Genomic DNA, 16,863 nt, shown 5'->3' on the forward strand with positions numbered 1-16,863 from the left:
ATACTTGAGAGTTTTTCAAGGAATTTTTGCAAAAATCGATACTTTTTTATTTTTTTTTTTGAAAAAGTAGAACACATAACTGATTGCTTAACTGAAAAGTCTGAAAATTTTGGTTTTCAAGGCAATGGAGTCCAGAAAATTCGAATACTTGAGAATTTTTAAGGGAATTTTTCCAAACCCCGTTATTTTTTAAGTATTTAAAAAGAAAACTGTTAAAATTAAACATAAATATGAGATTGTATGTCACAGTTGCCACAAACAATGGCAACAAATGGCGAGCATCTTTATTTTCATGACATGTTTTGCCCATAAAAATGGCAAAAGTAAACTGAGGATAACAATCGAGTGTAGTGTTGAAAAAAAGAAACAACGAAAACAACAATAATACAACTGCAATAAAAAATACCCGAACCAGTGCACAACCCAAACCAGCTGCCTTGCTCTCTGCTACAACAATAAAGAAAATCCAAACCAAATGTTATCCTTGAAAATGGCATCTGCGGCATACACACGCGCAACAACAACAGCGCTTCTATTGGATTGTTTTTTTGGTAAGCTAGTGTTGAATGTGGGTAGCAATGTACAGTCGGCGCTCATCTTTCAGGCTCATAAAAAAGTTGAATTTGTACAGTTTTATGACTATATCTGAGCAAAGGAGTTGTCAAAAGGAAATCTGAAACTAATATTGTGCCATTTCTATTTGTATTTGTCTCGTTTGCATGTCGATGGCCTAACGATGCGCTGGGGATATCATCAATCCGCTCAATAACAACCAACAATGGCGCTGGCAAATAAACAAATAATCGCTTTGTTATCAAACACTTTTGCCCGACTGCCGATTTGTCGCGCAATTATGGACGGAAACTTTTGCTTGGCGTCGCAGGTCCAACTAGACGAAGCCACCGATGCTTGGGGCATTAAAGTCGAGCGTGTTGAAATGTAAGTAACTGTGGATTATTTTATTACAAGTTGAAGTTTGTGGTTAGGAGATTGTGCGTGAAAGTTACAGTGAAAATAGCGTTAAAACAAAAAAAATTAAGAGCTGAGGGAAAAACTAAAAAAATAACAAGAAAACTCAAAATTTTGTGAAGGCAGGGAATTATCGTATTACTAAAGCTGAAGCCTGAATTTTTAGTCGAAATTTATGGCAGATTTTGAACTGCCAAGCGTTTCACCAGTGTCACCAACTGTATTTACTACCTAAAGCCTAGACAATACTCTTTGCCATAACGCCGTCACGTGCCACCTCAGCGCACTAAAATTTTAATTAATATTTAGAAATATATTTTTCGATTTATTTATTCGATTTCTTTATTCGTAAGTAAGCAAAACCCCGACTCCATGATTAAATACACATTAAATACCTACTGTGTATGTTTGTTTTTGTTTGTGTGTATATGTAAGTGGTTTCATTTTTGGCTGGATCAACAGTTATTAAAACTCTTAAGCTACATAATGGCTGCGGCATAATACATACAGGGTGCATTGCACGCTTAATGAACTGCCAGCTTTAAGCCGATTTAGCTGCAACAAAGCGCCTACATAATTAACAACAACAACAATGTGTGCCATTGTGCCAGAATTTCGTAAGCTTCTCAGGCGCTATTTATGTGTGCATGTGTGCAAGCGAACGATTTAACTTGTTATACCTTTGTTTGCCAACAAGCACGTGCATATGTCTGTATATTCACGAGCACACACACATATTTGCAAATATGTGCGATAATGTGCTCGGGTATGCGGGTGGGATGTAATTTGAGTGCCACCAAGTCAAAGGTTAACCAGCACTTAACTGCTTACACATGCGTAGATATGTGCTGCCTCATGTGAGTAATTCAATTTCATCTCAAACGCATACACACACGCACACAACGCAACGCTTACATACAATATACATGGAGCTGGGACAAATAGCGTTATTCGCTACTCTTTCCCCCTTTGTATGCGTTTTAATTATGGCTATTAATTTACTTAAATCATGCGAAGCAACCAAAGATTATGAGAATATTTAAAGTAACGGCAGATTGTGGTTGAATATTTCGAGTATTTTCTTTCTTAACTCTTCTTGACAACTCTTTCAACTTTAACTCGCCAAGCTAGTTTTCAAAGTAAGACCTACCTCATTTCTATAAATCACAAAACAATACTGCTTTATACTAAAAATGAAAGTCCTGCACTACCACACCCTAAAAAAAGTAGAAAATTCTAACATTCTTCTTCTTTATTGGCGTAGACATCACTCACGAGGTTATAGCCGAGGATTCTCTTATCCGAGGCTATTTTCTTTCTTTCATTGGCGGTGTTTTTTACGTGGCGGTTCCCAAACCCAGCGCACAACCCTGAAGAGAAGGGATTTTTCGCCTCCTTACTTTAGCTCGTCTTCAAACCGCTGTTTTTTGGCTACCCAGAGGTTACTTGGTCTAAGGCCGGAAGTCGTGAGCTGCTTGAAGCATATGTAAAATAATCGTTTTTGGCCGCTCCAAAGTGAATGGCGCTCAGAGAACTATTCTCACTTGCTTGAACCTCTACACATGGCTCCATCCGCCTATTCTATCTTTAAACATTATGAATAAACCTTATAAAATAAGTTTACAAGCCAATTCAACTATAATACTTTCATAAAAGCTAATAAAATAGCCAAATGTTTCAAAACCGTTAGCTAAATATACAATTAGGATAAACACGATCAAAGCTAAGTTCGAGACAAATATTGAATTCCAACCAATAACTAATGTTACGTATACGCCATGTAGCAACCAAACAACTTCCAACACTAAACATGTAATATAATTGTTTCTGCAAAGCCATTTAGCTGTTCAAAGCCCTAGAGATATTGACTATTGCATTCTTGGCTAACAAAATGTGCGAAATCTATTCACGGTAGAACACACACACATACATATGTATATACTTATATATTTTACATAAGAAGAGTTACTTATATATTTTGTTATGCCTAGCAGCAAGAGCAAATGAAAAGCGATCAATGACAGCATTGACAATATATATTTATTTATATATGTATTATTTATACACATATACACACATGTACACTTGTATACATACATACACAGCTGTAGTATATTGTAGCACTGGCTGGCGTATCTTCTGTCACGTATTTGTTTTCAATCACGTAATTGCGTATAATGACGTATTAATTTGCTTTACTGCGCCCATTTGAAAGGTATTTGTTGTAAATTTATGCTGGGATAAACGACAAGAGGGTACTCTGGTACTTTTTTCTTAAGCACTGAAGCGCTTTTGCATATTTATTTTAACACACACAATTATTTTTTCCGCATTACTTCCACGGCACATGGATACAACTTAATGTTAAGGGATTAGTACTTAATCCATATTTAAGAAATAAATTTGCAAAAAAAAAGTATTTTTTCTACCTTGAGACCATAACCCCTCCCTTAAAGAGCAGAAAAGCTTTTTAAAGCTACTAAAAAAGTTAACAAATGAGCTTCCATATTAACCTTGTGAGGTTTTTATGCTAAATTAGCTCATCTACTGATCTTTGAGGCCAATCACAAAAGCGTTCCAGCGCTCAAATAAAATTTATTATTTAATATTTAATATGAGTTTCACAACATTTTCCCCACCACAGCAAGGACGTGCGCTTGCCCGTACAACTACAACGTGCCATGGCCGCCGAGGCTGAGGCCGCACGTGAAGCACGCGCCAAAGTTATCGCCGCTGAAGGAGAACAGAAGGCCTCCAAGGCATTGCGCGAGGCATCCGAGGTGATCGGCGGCTCGCCGGCAGCGCTCCAACTGCGTTACTTACAGGTAAGCAATAATTACAACAAATTAATGTTGAGCAAGAAATTGTCACACAAAATTAACCATAATTTTGCAATTACCTCACCTCAACGCAGACACTCAACACAATATCAGCGGAAAAGAACTCCACAATTGTTTTCCCATTACCCATCGATTTGATAACTTACTTCCTGAAGACTACCGAGGCGACGGCGCAGCAAAATGCCGTTGTACCGGCGGCGGCGGCAACGACCAGCAGCGAACACTCACCGCAGGCGTCGACATCGCCGCAGGCGGGCATCCAGTCAGCAGCTATGTAAAAACAAACACAACAATAAAAACAACAACAAAAATTGTACACATAACAGCAAGCAAAATACACATACATACATCGGTATATGTGTGTGTCTGATTTGCACACGCTTTTAGTGAGAAAGCCGAGCTTGCAGGAATTTTGGGTGAGGCGCCGACAAATTGTTCAAGTTGACTCGGAAAAATGCCTGCACTGAGAAATGTGAATGTTTGTGTGAAATATTCTGTACACAGTTGAAGAAATTACACAGTGTGCGCTAAAAGTATGCGTTCTCATAGCCGATAGCCGCTAAAATGTGAGTCACAGCTCAGAAATGTAATTTCTTTGCAATTTAGACTCTCAAATACCTTCTAGTACTTTCACATAACAGCAAGGCACTTCGAGAAAAGAATCGTCAGTTGCTGAAAGAACGCATACTTTTTGCGCACACTTTAGCCATGCGAATAAGTGAATAACTGTAGTTTTAAGTAGTATTAGGACAGTTGATAAAATGTTGCTGAAAATGGCGTTAAGTTTGAACGATTAGCTAAAAATCATAAAGTTCGCAAAATTTTCTAAATATTAATTACATTAAATATTATTACTACACTTCTTAGCTGAATTGAATCACACGGTTGCAAGTAAGGCGATACGAAACGAAAGTTAAATATAATAGATTTACTAAAAGAATTACTTAATTATTTTCCCAACTCACACGCACGCGTTTAATTCATCGAAATATATTAAATACAAAAACACATTTTCATGTGCGAGTTTCAAGTTTAGTAAATACAAACACATACTTATAAATAATAATAGTTGAGTGAATAAAAATTGAGTAAGCAGTGTGGTAAGCGCTCATTAATAATATGTATGTAAATATAAGTCTCGATCTCGTTTTTGAATGCGTAAAAGTGCTTTGATAAATAGCTTAAATATCATAATTAATGTGACAAGTCACACACACATGCATAGATTTGTAAATATATTTGCATTTACTTATATTTAGGCACCTCTCTCATTTGCGTTTAGGGCACCCGAACAAAGTAATAAATTGCATAATTCATTTATTGGCTAATAGAACAGAACCATTGGTAACAGTCTTTTTAAGATAAGACTTATACGAGTACGAGTTACTAAGGAAACAATTGAAAAAGCAGTGAGGCGAATAGTATTCTTCAAAATTCGAGAACGAGAAGAAAGCAAAAGCAAAAATTTACGAGTTAGCTGCTTTTTCTGTCATTGAGTAATACTTTCTAAATACAGTCATCTTATAGATTTTGTAAGCTAACTAACACTGTACAACAGCATAAATTATAGTATAGATGTCTCGGTTCTTGTGACAAGTAGAAAGGAACTGATTACTCAAAAATTGAAATTAATTTTAATAATATGTTATTATTTTGAGATTTTTATATTTTTATCCCATTTTTCTCTACACAAGCATTTTGTAGCATTAAAAATTTAAGATTCATGAAGATTTTTTTTAGTCCGTGTTGAAGTAGCACAGGAATATAGTTCAAGGTTTGAAGGAACTGTTAGGTCTTAACTCAATGCCGAATAGCAGCGCTTTTGAGCTTCATGTACATGACACATACAAAAGTCATAAAAATGTATGTATACAAAGAATGATCCATTTCGAAGTTCTCCATTTTTTTAAATTCGAAAGAACATTCTTTGGCGTTTAGTTTTGAAGATTATCTCTTTCAAATGTTGGCCGCGGCTACGTCTCAGTTAGTCCATTGGATGACCATTTCGATGACTCCTTCGAGTATTTCGACCGGTAACAAGCGAATGGCACGCGTTTTGTTCCAAGCCCTTAATCGAAGCCAGATTGTCCACATAGACTTTAGATTTTACATATCTAACGGTATGATATCAGACGGTCTTGGTGGTCAATCGACCGTCCCGAAGTGTTCTCTCAATAAATTTATGGACTGATGAGATGTGTGGGAAGTGATACCGTCTTGTTGAAACCAAATTTCACTTGAGATCACGAGCTTCAAATTCAGGCGTCAAATAGTCGGTTATCATCGCCATAAAATGGGCATTGACGGTTACGTTCCATACGACGGTCCGAGTTTCTACGAACGACTCTCCGCGGCCTTCGTGTTCACTCTCAGCCACGGCTGCTTTATTTTCTTTACTGCGTGCCTGACGTGGTTTATTCGATCGAATATTATCCAATAATGAATGCTGCATTTCAAGATAGGTGATGATGTGCTCAGTAGGCCGATTATGTTGACCATAAGTTCAGCGAAGCGCAGAAAACACCTTCTTCACAAAACTTGAATATCCGTTGAAAGTTGAACGATTTGCAAACGTTGTTAAGAGGTAAGCCTTTCCATGATGAAATGCCAAATAATTCTGAACAAAAATAACACGACAAATAGGCTATTGAAAGAAGTGCCGTTGCTTGGAGCACCCGTTACTTATACGTTTTCTCTGCAGTAGTTTAATAATGAATTGTGATCTGGAATCAGTACGAATTAATTATTTTTAGAAATTTGTACCAAAAAGTGTTTCGGTACTATCCTAATCCACTAGTGAACAAGTATGTCGCATTTTTTACATTAAATGAGAACCTCTTTTTTTCGAAAGATCTGATCTAATTTTTGTTTTCTATCCTTTTTTACCCGAAACGGACAATGTCTTAGAAGCTCAAGGGAATTTATTTTACAACTATTTTGGTCACGGTGTGAGACAAATTTGATTTGTATATTGTATTTGTCAAAAGCAGTTTGCCTCTTGAGCTCAATTTAGAATTAAAGATCATCGCAATGGATTAGAGGCCAGTAGCAAGACAAAAGACAAAAGACAAATTTTCAAAATTGTTTTTTTAATTTTCTACAGTATAGCAACTTTATATTTATCTTTTTAAACTAAAAAAATACAAATTGAATTATTTTTAACATTACATTTTCTTATAAAAGCATTAAGCGCCACATCCAATCTATGCAATTACTATTTTTCGCTACGAAATAGACAAATTGTTATACATATGTACATAGCATATTATATAATATATTGAAAACAAAATTATTGTTAGCACGAAAACTCACTTTTGCTTCGCACTGAAATATCTATTAAGAGAGTAAATGCGCCACAAAACACTTCAATCGGTTGCTAAGCTTGAAGCATGTTTAAATATTTGAAATAAACAATTAAAGTTAGAGCAATGTTAAGGAGATTCTATTATGTAAAGAAATAATGTCATAGCTAGCTTGCCAGTACATAAACAACGGCTCTATTGGTGGAAGCTCTTAAGAACACATAGTGGAACAAAGTGTTATAACAATTGTACCGGCACACTGTGAATCTTTTAAGGTACCAAAAGCAGAATTGAAGATTCACAAATCTTTCATAGACAAAAAATCGCTCTAGAAGCAGCAAACAGCTATTGAGAATCCAGTTTTAGTTTACAAATAATCAATACTAATAATCAAACTATTAAGTCGCTCGAGTCTGCTTCAATGATGCCGAGCCAAGCAATTCAAAAATAATGCGAAATTTTCATTGATCAATCTAATTAGATCTACCATAAAGATACAGACAGATACACGTAATTTTTGAGTTGAACTGGCAGAAGCTACACTTGCCGTAAATATTTGCTGGCATCTGTTATAACCTATAATTGATGAAAGGAAATGAACTCGTATGATAGGTTAAATAAAAAGGAGTGTGCTGCCTGGTGAAGTCCATTTGGAGCTTTTACTATAAAATTTTGAGCTTTTTAAATCTTTTAGGCAAGGAGCTTTTAGAAAAGCACACAAAAGCGCACAAGCTAACTAAGCGCTAAAACTGTAACGCAAACCGGATTAGGTTTGAAGCTGATAGAGCTGCTCGCTGTCTAATCAACTCTGTTTGTATGCGAACGTATTCATTAAAGAGCCTTGTGAGATAGGAACCGGTGATACCTGCAAGTTTTCAATAAAATAGCAGATTCAGCATTTAAAAAAAGAAGTGTTATTCTACAAATTAAAGGACGAAGTCAAATACAAAAGAACTCATTGAGAGTGGGTGTGAAATACAATACAAAAGCTCGGAAGGCGGGGCAGTCTGGAAAAGATTTCTAACTAAAGTCCATCATAATTGATTCTCATGACGTCAACACAGCTTATTTAATAATGGAAACAACAACATCCATGGAGTTTTGTAAATATAAAATATGTATATCTTATGGCTAAAAAAAATATATTTAAGCGATTTATAAAAGCAAATCGGAAAAAATAGTTTTTCAACATACTTAAAGTCCCACACGAATTCATTAATTATAGTGAGCGGGAGGGGAGATCTTGGTAATTCGATAATTAAAGTTTCATTCAATGCTCAGCTAATTCAATATACACTATGTAGTAAAAGTATACGTATCAATACAATTTTTTATTAAAATAAAAACTTATTAAGAGTAACAGTTAATTAAGAAAACTGAGAAGTGAAATATTTTCGACTTTCAACAATGATATACAGGTTTAAAATACTCGAATACTTACATAAGTACACAAGTGACAAATAGAATGGACACACATTTAGTGGCGCCAAATATTGAAACCGCATGCAATAACTAAACACATACCTACACACATAAATATGTAAATGTGTGTGTGTAAACAAATTGAAATTTAAATAATCGAAAATATAATCGAATGTAATTGAATACTTGTAATCAAAGCCAGGGAGCAGCAAAATGTATGTAGCTGAGGAAATCTGACAAATAAGCAGCTTTTAAGGCGCTGACGAATGCGTGCGTGTGTGTGTGAGGAGCGGAGCGGAGCGCCGTGTACATTTAATGGATTTTGTAGTGCAATAACAAAAATCAGACGGTAAAGACAGTAGCGGAAGAATGGCCAATGAAATGGACAGTGACCGCGCTCTGGCTTTTGTTATGGCAATGCAAAAACAACAATATAACAAAATGTATTTGAAAATATAAGCAAAAAAGTATTGAAAATAATGTAGCCTAGCAATAAATATGTAAAATTAACACTGACATACATATTTACATACACCACACATTAATTTCAACTACGAATTTACATAACTTTGTACTTGCATACATACATACTTACATAATACTTATATATACATACTAGGTATTCATTATGTAGTCTCAGCAGCAGCAAATCAATTTTCGAATAATAAACTTAATTAACTAGTATCCATGTATTTATAGAGCAAGCATTCAAAGCGGGAGAGTTGTCTAATTACACTCACACATACATACATATGTACTTTAAATGGTCGCGGATCTATTACTTCACTATGGCCGTGCAACTCTGTCTCTGTGTAAACTAAAGTCTGTAGAAATCAAATTTTTAAAAATACACTATTTCAAAAATTAGCTAAGTAACCGTACTTTATAAACAAAACAACAAAAACAAAAACCCTTAAACTTTCACACAACCGCCATTTTTGGCATGATAATAATTACTATACGCACACACATACACATACACAAACAGCATTAAAGAGTGCTGCAGAAGAAGAAGTGCTCGATCAAGAATTGCATCAAGAGTGGGCGCATTGTTCATTGCATATGGTAATATCAACCGATTCAATACTTTTACTTACCCAAATTACAATAATTACAACAAAAAACAATATGTAGAATACTGCAAATGAGAGACCGTTTTCGAAGTTTTTAAATAAATCAATGTTTTTATCGGTGTCCAAAAACAAAAGACCAAAAAGTTAACGCATTTATTTTGTCTGCGGATTTTCGGGTGAGTATGCGGCCATTTTGGCTTACCACAGGTACAGTTTGGTGTCACAGCATACGGTTAGTATGTATTATGCCTTCCATGAATTGTAAGCCAGAAGCTGTACACTCTTATAGAATATTGCACCTTCTCTATTTAGATCTGCAGCTCGAATTGTTCAGGGGTGTCGTGGAAGCCAAGACAGAATTGCTACGAGGAATGACAATTAAGTAATGAGACTGATTCCAAAAAAAACCGTATATTTGAAAGTTATTCTACAACTCTGTCATCCCCTTCAAAGTAGCCCCCTTGGGCAGCTATACAGCGATTCCAGCGCGTTTCAGTCGTCGTAACATTTCTGGAACGCTTCGACTGGGATGTCCGCGAGTACCCTCGTCACGGCTGCCTGGATGTCCGTAATCGACTCAAAATGGGTTCCTTTGACCACCGATTTTGTTCTTACTTTGTTTCTAATAGCAAAACCGATGTAATTGGTTTCCGTGACACCCAAAACCGATAAAAATTCTGTTTCGAACATCAAACCAATAATATCTGCATTCATGACACCTACTACTTTTTTTGATCGGTTTCAGTTCTGATTCCGATAACTATCAGTTTCCACAACACCCTGGATTTTCTCCAAGAGTAAATTGAAGAAGTCGCACGTTAGGGAATCGCCTTGTCTGAAACCTCGTTTTGGTATCGAACTGCTCGGGGGATGGAGTCATATAGTATGTAGAAGAAGGCGAAGAGGGTAGAGAAGGCAAAACTTCTCTCGCCAGGTTTGTGCGCTCGCGAATAAATATTGTACAAGGCAAAGGATCCACGAAGAAAAATAGAGATACCAAATAAAACAAAAATAAGTAAGGAAGTGCTAATAAGTTCGGGTGCAACGAACGTTTTAAAAAAACTGAAGGTGTAAAATGACAACCAGAGGTTCGGAATGCAAGCAATCTTATATCGGGTGGGCCATCTAACGTTTTAAATTTGAATTATCTATATTTCGACATTGGAAACGTCAAATACCATTCGGAAAGTGACAGATATTCAGTAAAAAGTCTAAAATTTACGAAATGGGTCGCTATTCACTATTCTACAGTTCGCAGATTGGGCAGAAGATCGTTTGACCGAGGATGGTCAATTTTACCGAAAAATAATTTTTTCGGACGAGGCTCATTTCCACCTCGATGGTTACGTTAACAAGCAGAATTGTCGCATTTAGGGCACGTAATCGTCGAAAAGCTAATGCACCCAGCACGAATCACTGATAGGTACGGATTTTGGTCTGGTGGAATCATCGGCCCGTTTTTCTTCGGAAATGAAGAATATGATATGATGAATGAAGCGATATCGCGCAATGTTAACCGAATTTTTCTTCACGCAAATTGAAGAGGAAGACTTGGGCAACATTTGGTTCCAGAGGACGGCGCTACGTGCCATACAGTAAACGCTAGACTCAATCTTTTACGCCCTATCTTCGAAATTTAAAATTTTATATGGCCTACCCTATATACATACATATATGCACATACACCATATATAACTCATACACTGTCCGACATATTCGACTTAAGGTTTATTAGAAAAACCAAAATCATTATATTAGAGTTGCGGTAGTCTCGACCCGATTCTATCCATTTTTGCCAATGTACCTCACACACATTCACCAAACATATGGAGTAATGCCAGCCGGTTGTTCGAAGTTCCTGATATTAGTTATAGGGGGGTAAGTCAAGTTTTCGCTCAAGTGTATCTATTTTAGGCACAAACATACACTGTTATGACTAAAACACGTTCTGTCATTTTCATTGAGATAACTCATGTATTGGCCGATATATACATTATTATTATATTAGGTATATGGGGCCTCAGAGAAGTATTGAGCCGATTCAAACCATTTTCGACCGAAATTGTCGGTCAAAAGTCAACTAGGGTCCACATATTCGGTGCCTAGAGGTACCAAATACAGTTTATGCAAGAACTGAATCCGCACGACGTTCCAAAGTGACATAACTTCGCTCTATGAGCTCTTGAAAAGTTCCAAGAAAAACCGACATTTTTGAGCTAAATTTTTTTCAGCGATGAGACCCGTTTCTGGCTCAATGGGAATATTAACAAGAAACATTGCCGCATTTGAAACGAAGAGCAAACTGAAGAGATCCAGAAGCTGCCATTTCATCCAGAAAAAACAACGGTTTGGTTTGTAAGCCGCAAGAATCATCGGTTATACTCTACAGCAACATATTGCAAGAGTATGAAAAGAAACATTGAAAGGAAATTTCCGCCATTCGCATAACATATTCAGAGTTAAAAAAAACGAGGAAATTTTTCACGGCCATTTTTAGGTTAGGTTAAGTGAAACACATTTCGTATATTTGAATTTTATATCATAATTTATTTCATTATTATTACACATAATTTCTGTCAGCTATGATTTATGATTCACCACTTATTCGCTTTGGCAGCGAATCGTGTGTATACCTCCCTTACCAACCACCATCCACTTTCAATTTGTTCTCACATTAGTTATTATTATTTTAATATTTATTATTACGCTTTAAATTTAATAATATTTATTTGTTTATGTACAAAAAATTACCAACTACGCTAAACAATTTTTATAGGTTATCATTCACGTTAATCCTAATCACGTTCTAATGATTTTGTTGTTGATTTTCTCATTATTCATTTATGCTTTTTTGTTTTGTTTTAACTTATTTTTATTCAATAATTATTTTTTTTTTAATCTGGTTTCACTAATTAATTAATTGCTTTATGTAACATAACATTATGACGAATGCTTAATATGTATGTGCATGTGTATGTATGTATGTACGTATGTGTGTGAGCACAACTTGTTTATGCGACAATGAGGATGGATGCAATGCAATTCTTCTGGCGGTTTATAATGATATCATATATGTATGTATGTATGTATGTATGACTATGAAATGATTAAATATGTTTGTATGTAAATTAACTATGTTTCCATTTTTCAATTCTAAAATAGCTTAGCACGGTTGCATGTATGCTTATATGCATATATGTATGTATATGTATACGTATGTGATGTGTGTAGGTGATGGAAACATATTTCTGGCTTTGCAAATCACTTTTCCGACCACATTTTCTATGCACTGGATTTCAGCCAAATGAGGGCCAATTTAATTATTTATTATGTGCTGGCGCTTAACGGTAACTAAATGTTTAGCATGTGTAATTAATTAAGTGTATCTATGTATGTATGCGCGCAAATCCAATTCAGCTTCCACTAATGCTGCGAGCACAATCCAATTACTTGTGATTAAATTCGCTGGCGTTGTTGGCCGCTGACATGGATTGCCTGATTATAAGTTTATACCGTTATCGATTTTACTTTTACTGCTGACATATCTACTTGACTTTCATTCAAATATCGTTACTATATATATGTATGTATGTATGTAGGTGCCAACTTCACATATTTCTTTATTTGTTTGCATGTGGAGAGTACGAATTGTGTTGCTACTGATTTTCTATCCACGCTTCCAATGGATTCCTGGTATGTATGTATGTGTGTACTGATATTTACTTATGCAAGAATTCACTCGTGGTTGTATGTATATATACTACTTTATACCCTATACATATTTATATAGTTTAGTGAGAAATTTTCGTTACAAAAAAGTTGAGCTCTCCGCTCGTTTAAACAAAAAACAAAAAAAAAAATAATAACTTTGGTTTCATTCGTTTTGTATATATGTATTAATGCCATATAATAATGTATATGTATGTATGTTACTGGTTATATACCAGTTAAATTTGTTTATTGTATACTAAAGTGATCTTCTAATGAGTAGTTCGTACGCTGGAGAAATAAAATGACGAAGTTGTGATGCGCATGAGAAAGCAAAGCTGGAAGAGACTTACGTAAATACAATGTGTATGCAGTAGATGGTTTACATGTCGTGGGTATGTATGTATGTATGTATATAGTTCTGAAACCTTTGCGAGTAGTGAGCAGTGAAATCAGTAAGGATGTGGATCAGCTGTCTTTTATAGGAAGTCCATTTAGGTAAATAGGAGATTTGGCTTGAGAGTACGCCGATGTGAATGAATTCAGGAATGCTTTCAAATGTCTTATTGTAAGCAGTGTTGTTGTGAGTTTTTTTTTATAAAGAAATGTATTCGAAACAAAAAATGGAGTGCAAATATGGAAGAATGATACTGACAACAGAAGGATATCAAAAAATGTACAAATATGATATTAAATTTGAAAAATTAAAAAAAAATTGAAAAAATGAAATTATGTAACAATATTTTATAGAATGTAAATAGGAAACTGTAGACACTCAAATATTATTATGTTATTTGAGGTTATCTGCTTTAAAAAATCGAAATTCACGTATTTGATAACCTTTCATAGACTGAGTAAGTAAACTGTGAATAACCTAACCTAACATTTTGCGATGCTAATATTTGAGGAAAACAAAACCGTAAGCGGTGCCTACGCTATTAAAGAAGAAGAAGATACATAATGTATATAATAAATTTGCTATTAAAGAAGAAGAAGATTCAAAATGTACATATGTAAGTATATAATAAATTTGTTTACATATGAAAATAGCTGCAAAAACCAAACCACAGGAAATCTGCAACTCTGTAAACGGTATTTTTACCAAATATATTAATACTTCAGCCAAATATACACCCATTTAATAGTGAAAAATTAATATAAATTTTGATTAAATTAATTCAAAAATATTCTAAACAAATACGAAAAAATTCGAATTTACGTTTTATAAAATATGTTTTCCTTATGTATAAAAGCAATCTTTCATCTAAATTTATTAAAAGAAAATTCAATTCAAATAAATTACAATGAAAATGTAAATTTTAATAGTTTGAGCTCAATTGCACAGGTTTAACCTAACTTTTTTTTTAATAATTTTTAGTTTTATTCAAAAATATTAAGTAGCACGCAAAAATGAAAAACTTGGTAAGTCCATAATACAAAATTTTGTGCAGCAATCGAATTACTAGAGAAATGCTAACTATCAAATATTAATACGCTTACTCAGTCACTTGAATAGAAACATTTTATTACCACCACAGCACAACGAGTGGGCAAGTGTATATTTGCTGAGCTGTAGCTGTCGCTCAATAACGGCTTGACTTAACTGCGTTTTATTATTACTTTTTTTTTAAGAAAATTAACAGTGATATTAAAAAAAAAACAGTTTTTTCTTCATAGCTTTGCAGGTTAGTTGTTGTTGCAGTAGTATAAAACTTAAAGCAATAATGATGAAATAATGCATTTTCTTACTCTTTTTCTTACTCTTTCTTAAGCAGCTGACAGATGACAGCTGTTTTGCCACTGAAAATTCGGTAACAGATGCAAGTGTTACTGATGGCTCTGGCATGAAGTGCAATGAAGAAAAAAGTGTAATACAAATACAAAAAAGTGAAATAAGCGCAAAATATATGCGCTCGTAGCAATGCTTTGCCACTTTTGTGAATTTTTGTGAGCACGCTTAAATTCGATTTATACAAACTAAAGCTTAGAAATTAAATTCGTTAGTTGTTTTTGTAATAGTGTTTAAAAGTAATTCGATTTAACAGGTTTCAATGAACTTACTCCTTAGTAAAATAACTACATACTAGGAAAAATTAAAAAGAGAACAGTGAAAATAAAAATTAATTCAAAGAGAGAGACAGTTTCAGCGCTAACCCAACGCATGCGCATGGAACTCGATAAATGCATGGAGAGATTTATCTTTTTTGTTGTAATTTTTTTTTGCAAGATTTTAACGTATTCTTTTTCGTGTTTCTTGCTATTGACTGACTATTACATATTTTATTGTTGTGGTTGTTTTTGTATTTGTTAAATGCTTTTCTTATATAGCACAATTCATTTGCCATAAGCTTAAAATTACATAAATACCTCTATATAAATTATAAAAGATTTCGCTTATCAAGTGTAAAATATTTTTTTTCTTCTTTTTTTCCTGTTTTTCGTTTTTATACTATCATAAACGTACGCATATATCATACGCGTACTATGTGTTATGTATGTATATAATGTAGAATAGCTTTTAGTATGTAGCAGTTTCTTTGCGAATGTAAAAATTCTTCTTCTTCAATTGGTACATCCCACTGGCCCCATACATAGCAGCGCCAAACGATTGCGTGTGCACCTTGATGCTGCTGCTGGCGTTTACGCTGCAGCAATTTCAACTTTTGCATTGAAAAGTTGTTTGTTTTCTTTTTGTTTTCTTTAATGTAGATACTTTTGTTTTTGTTTTTGTTTTGACGACTCACTTCTCAATTGAATTAAAAAGGCTTACAATTAAATCTAGTTAATTTATGTATGTTTGTATATATGTATGTGTATGTATGTATATCGCACTGGCAATAATGCTGTACCACTCGCGGCATTTCGAGTGCTACGCTACTTAATCCTGCACCTCCCGATAGGGCACCTCCGACGTCACGGTGAACGATTCGAAGTAGTGATTCAAGAATTCGAATGTTGGCCGTTTCTCCGGCACCGCATCCCAACATTGCAATAGTAGATGATAAATATTATCGGGGAAATAGTGATTAGTTGGTTTCGGCATGCGGAAGCCACGTTCGATATTCTCAATGACTTCTCGACTATGCATGCCCGGATATGGCACTTGTCCGTAGGTGAAGAGTTCCATTAGCAGTATACCATATGACCAGACATCGGATTTGATGGAAAATTTGCCATAGATTATCGCCTCGGGTGCAGTCCATTTGACAGGGAAGCGCGATCCCTGTTTGGGGCAGTATTCATCGTCGGCGATAACGCGCGCCAAACCGAAATCACAAATTTTGGCAACATTATTCTCGCCGATCAGCACATTGCGTGCGGCCAGATCACGATGTATCAGTTGTTTTGATTCGAGATATTCCATGCCGGAGGCCACTTGCGTGGCTATGTAGATAAGATCTTCAAAGTGTAAATAGCGGCCGTCGCCTTCGCGTAGAAAGTCCAACAAGCTGCCTTTGGACATATACTCCTGCACAATGTAGATGGGCTCCTCCTGCGAAATAGAAAGTAAGACAAATCAATCAATAATTCCACCAATATGTATGTATG

The 16,863-nt window shown here is 35.0% G+C and overlaps 2 protein-coding genes across 37 annotated transcripts in view; one reads left to right on the top strand and one right to left on the bottom strand.

The window, feature by feature from the left end:
- The window catches only part of LOC105233514 (band 7 protein AGAP004871), a 104,848-nt gene extending 98,924 nt beyond the window's left edge, over window positions 1–5,924 (top strand). For all 21 annotated transcript variants that reach the window (XM_049456891.1, XM_049456893.1, XM_049456889.1 and 18 more), the window contains 3 exons: window positions 884–939; window positions 3,614–3,794; window positions 3,884–5,924. In XM_049456891.1, coding sequence (XP_049312848.1) covers window positions 884–939; window positions 3,614–3,794; window positions 3,884–4,087 — 441 coding nt within the window. In that variant the 3' untranslated portion in view covers window positions 4,088–5,924. The remainder of the gene's footprint in view (window positions 1–883; window positions 940–3,613; window positions 3,795–3,883) is intronic.
- A 6,531-nt stretch (window positions 5,925–12,455) lies between these two features.
- LOC105233513 (tyrosine-protein kinase Src64B) overlaps window positions 12,456–16,863 on the bottom strand; it is a 76,004-nt gene continuing 71,596 nt past the window's right edge. For all 16 annotated transcript variants that reach the window (XM_029553501.2, XM_029553499.2, XM_029553491.2 and 13 more), the window contains one exon: window positions 12,456–16,807. In XM_029553501.2, the coding sequence (XP_029409361.1) occupies window positions 16,193–16,807 (615 nt within the window). In that variant the 3' untranslated portion in view covers window positions 12,456–16,192. The remainder of the gene's footprint in view (window positions 16,808–16,863) is intronic.

The sequence above is a fragment of the Bactrocera dorsalis genome, chromosome 5 (genome assembly GCF_023373825.1).
Source record: "Bactrocera dorsalis isolate Fly_Bdor chromosome 5, ASM2337382v1, whole genome shotgun sequence".
NCBI lineage: Eukaryota > Metazoa > Arthropoda > Insecta > Diptera > Tephritidae > Bactrocera > Bactrocera dorsalis.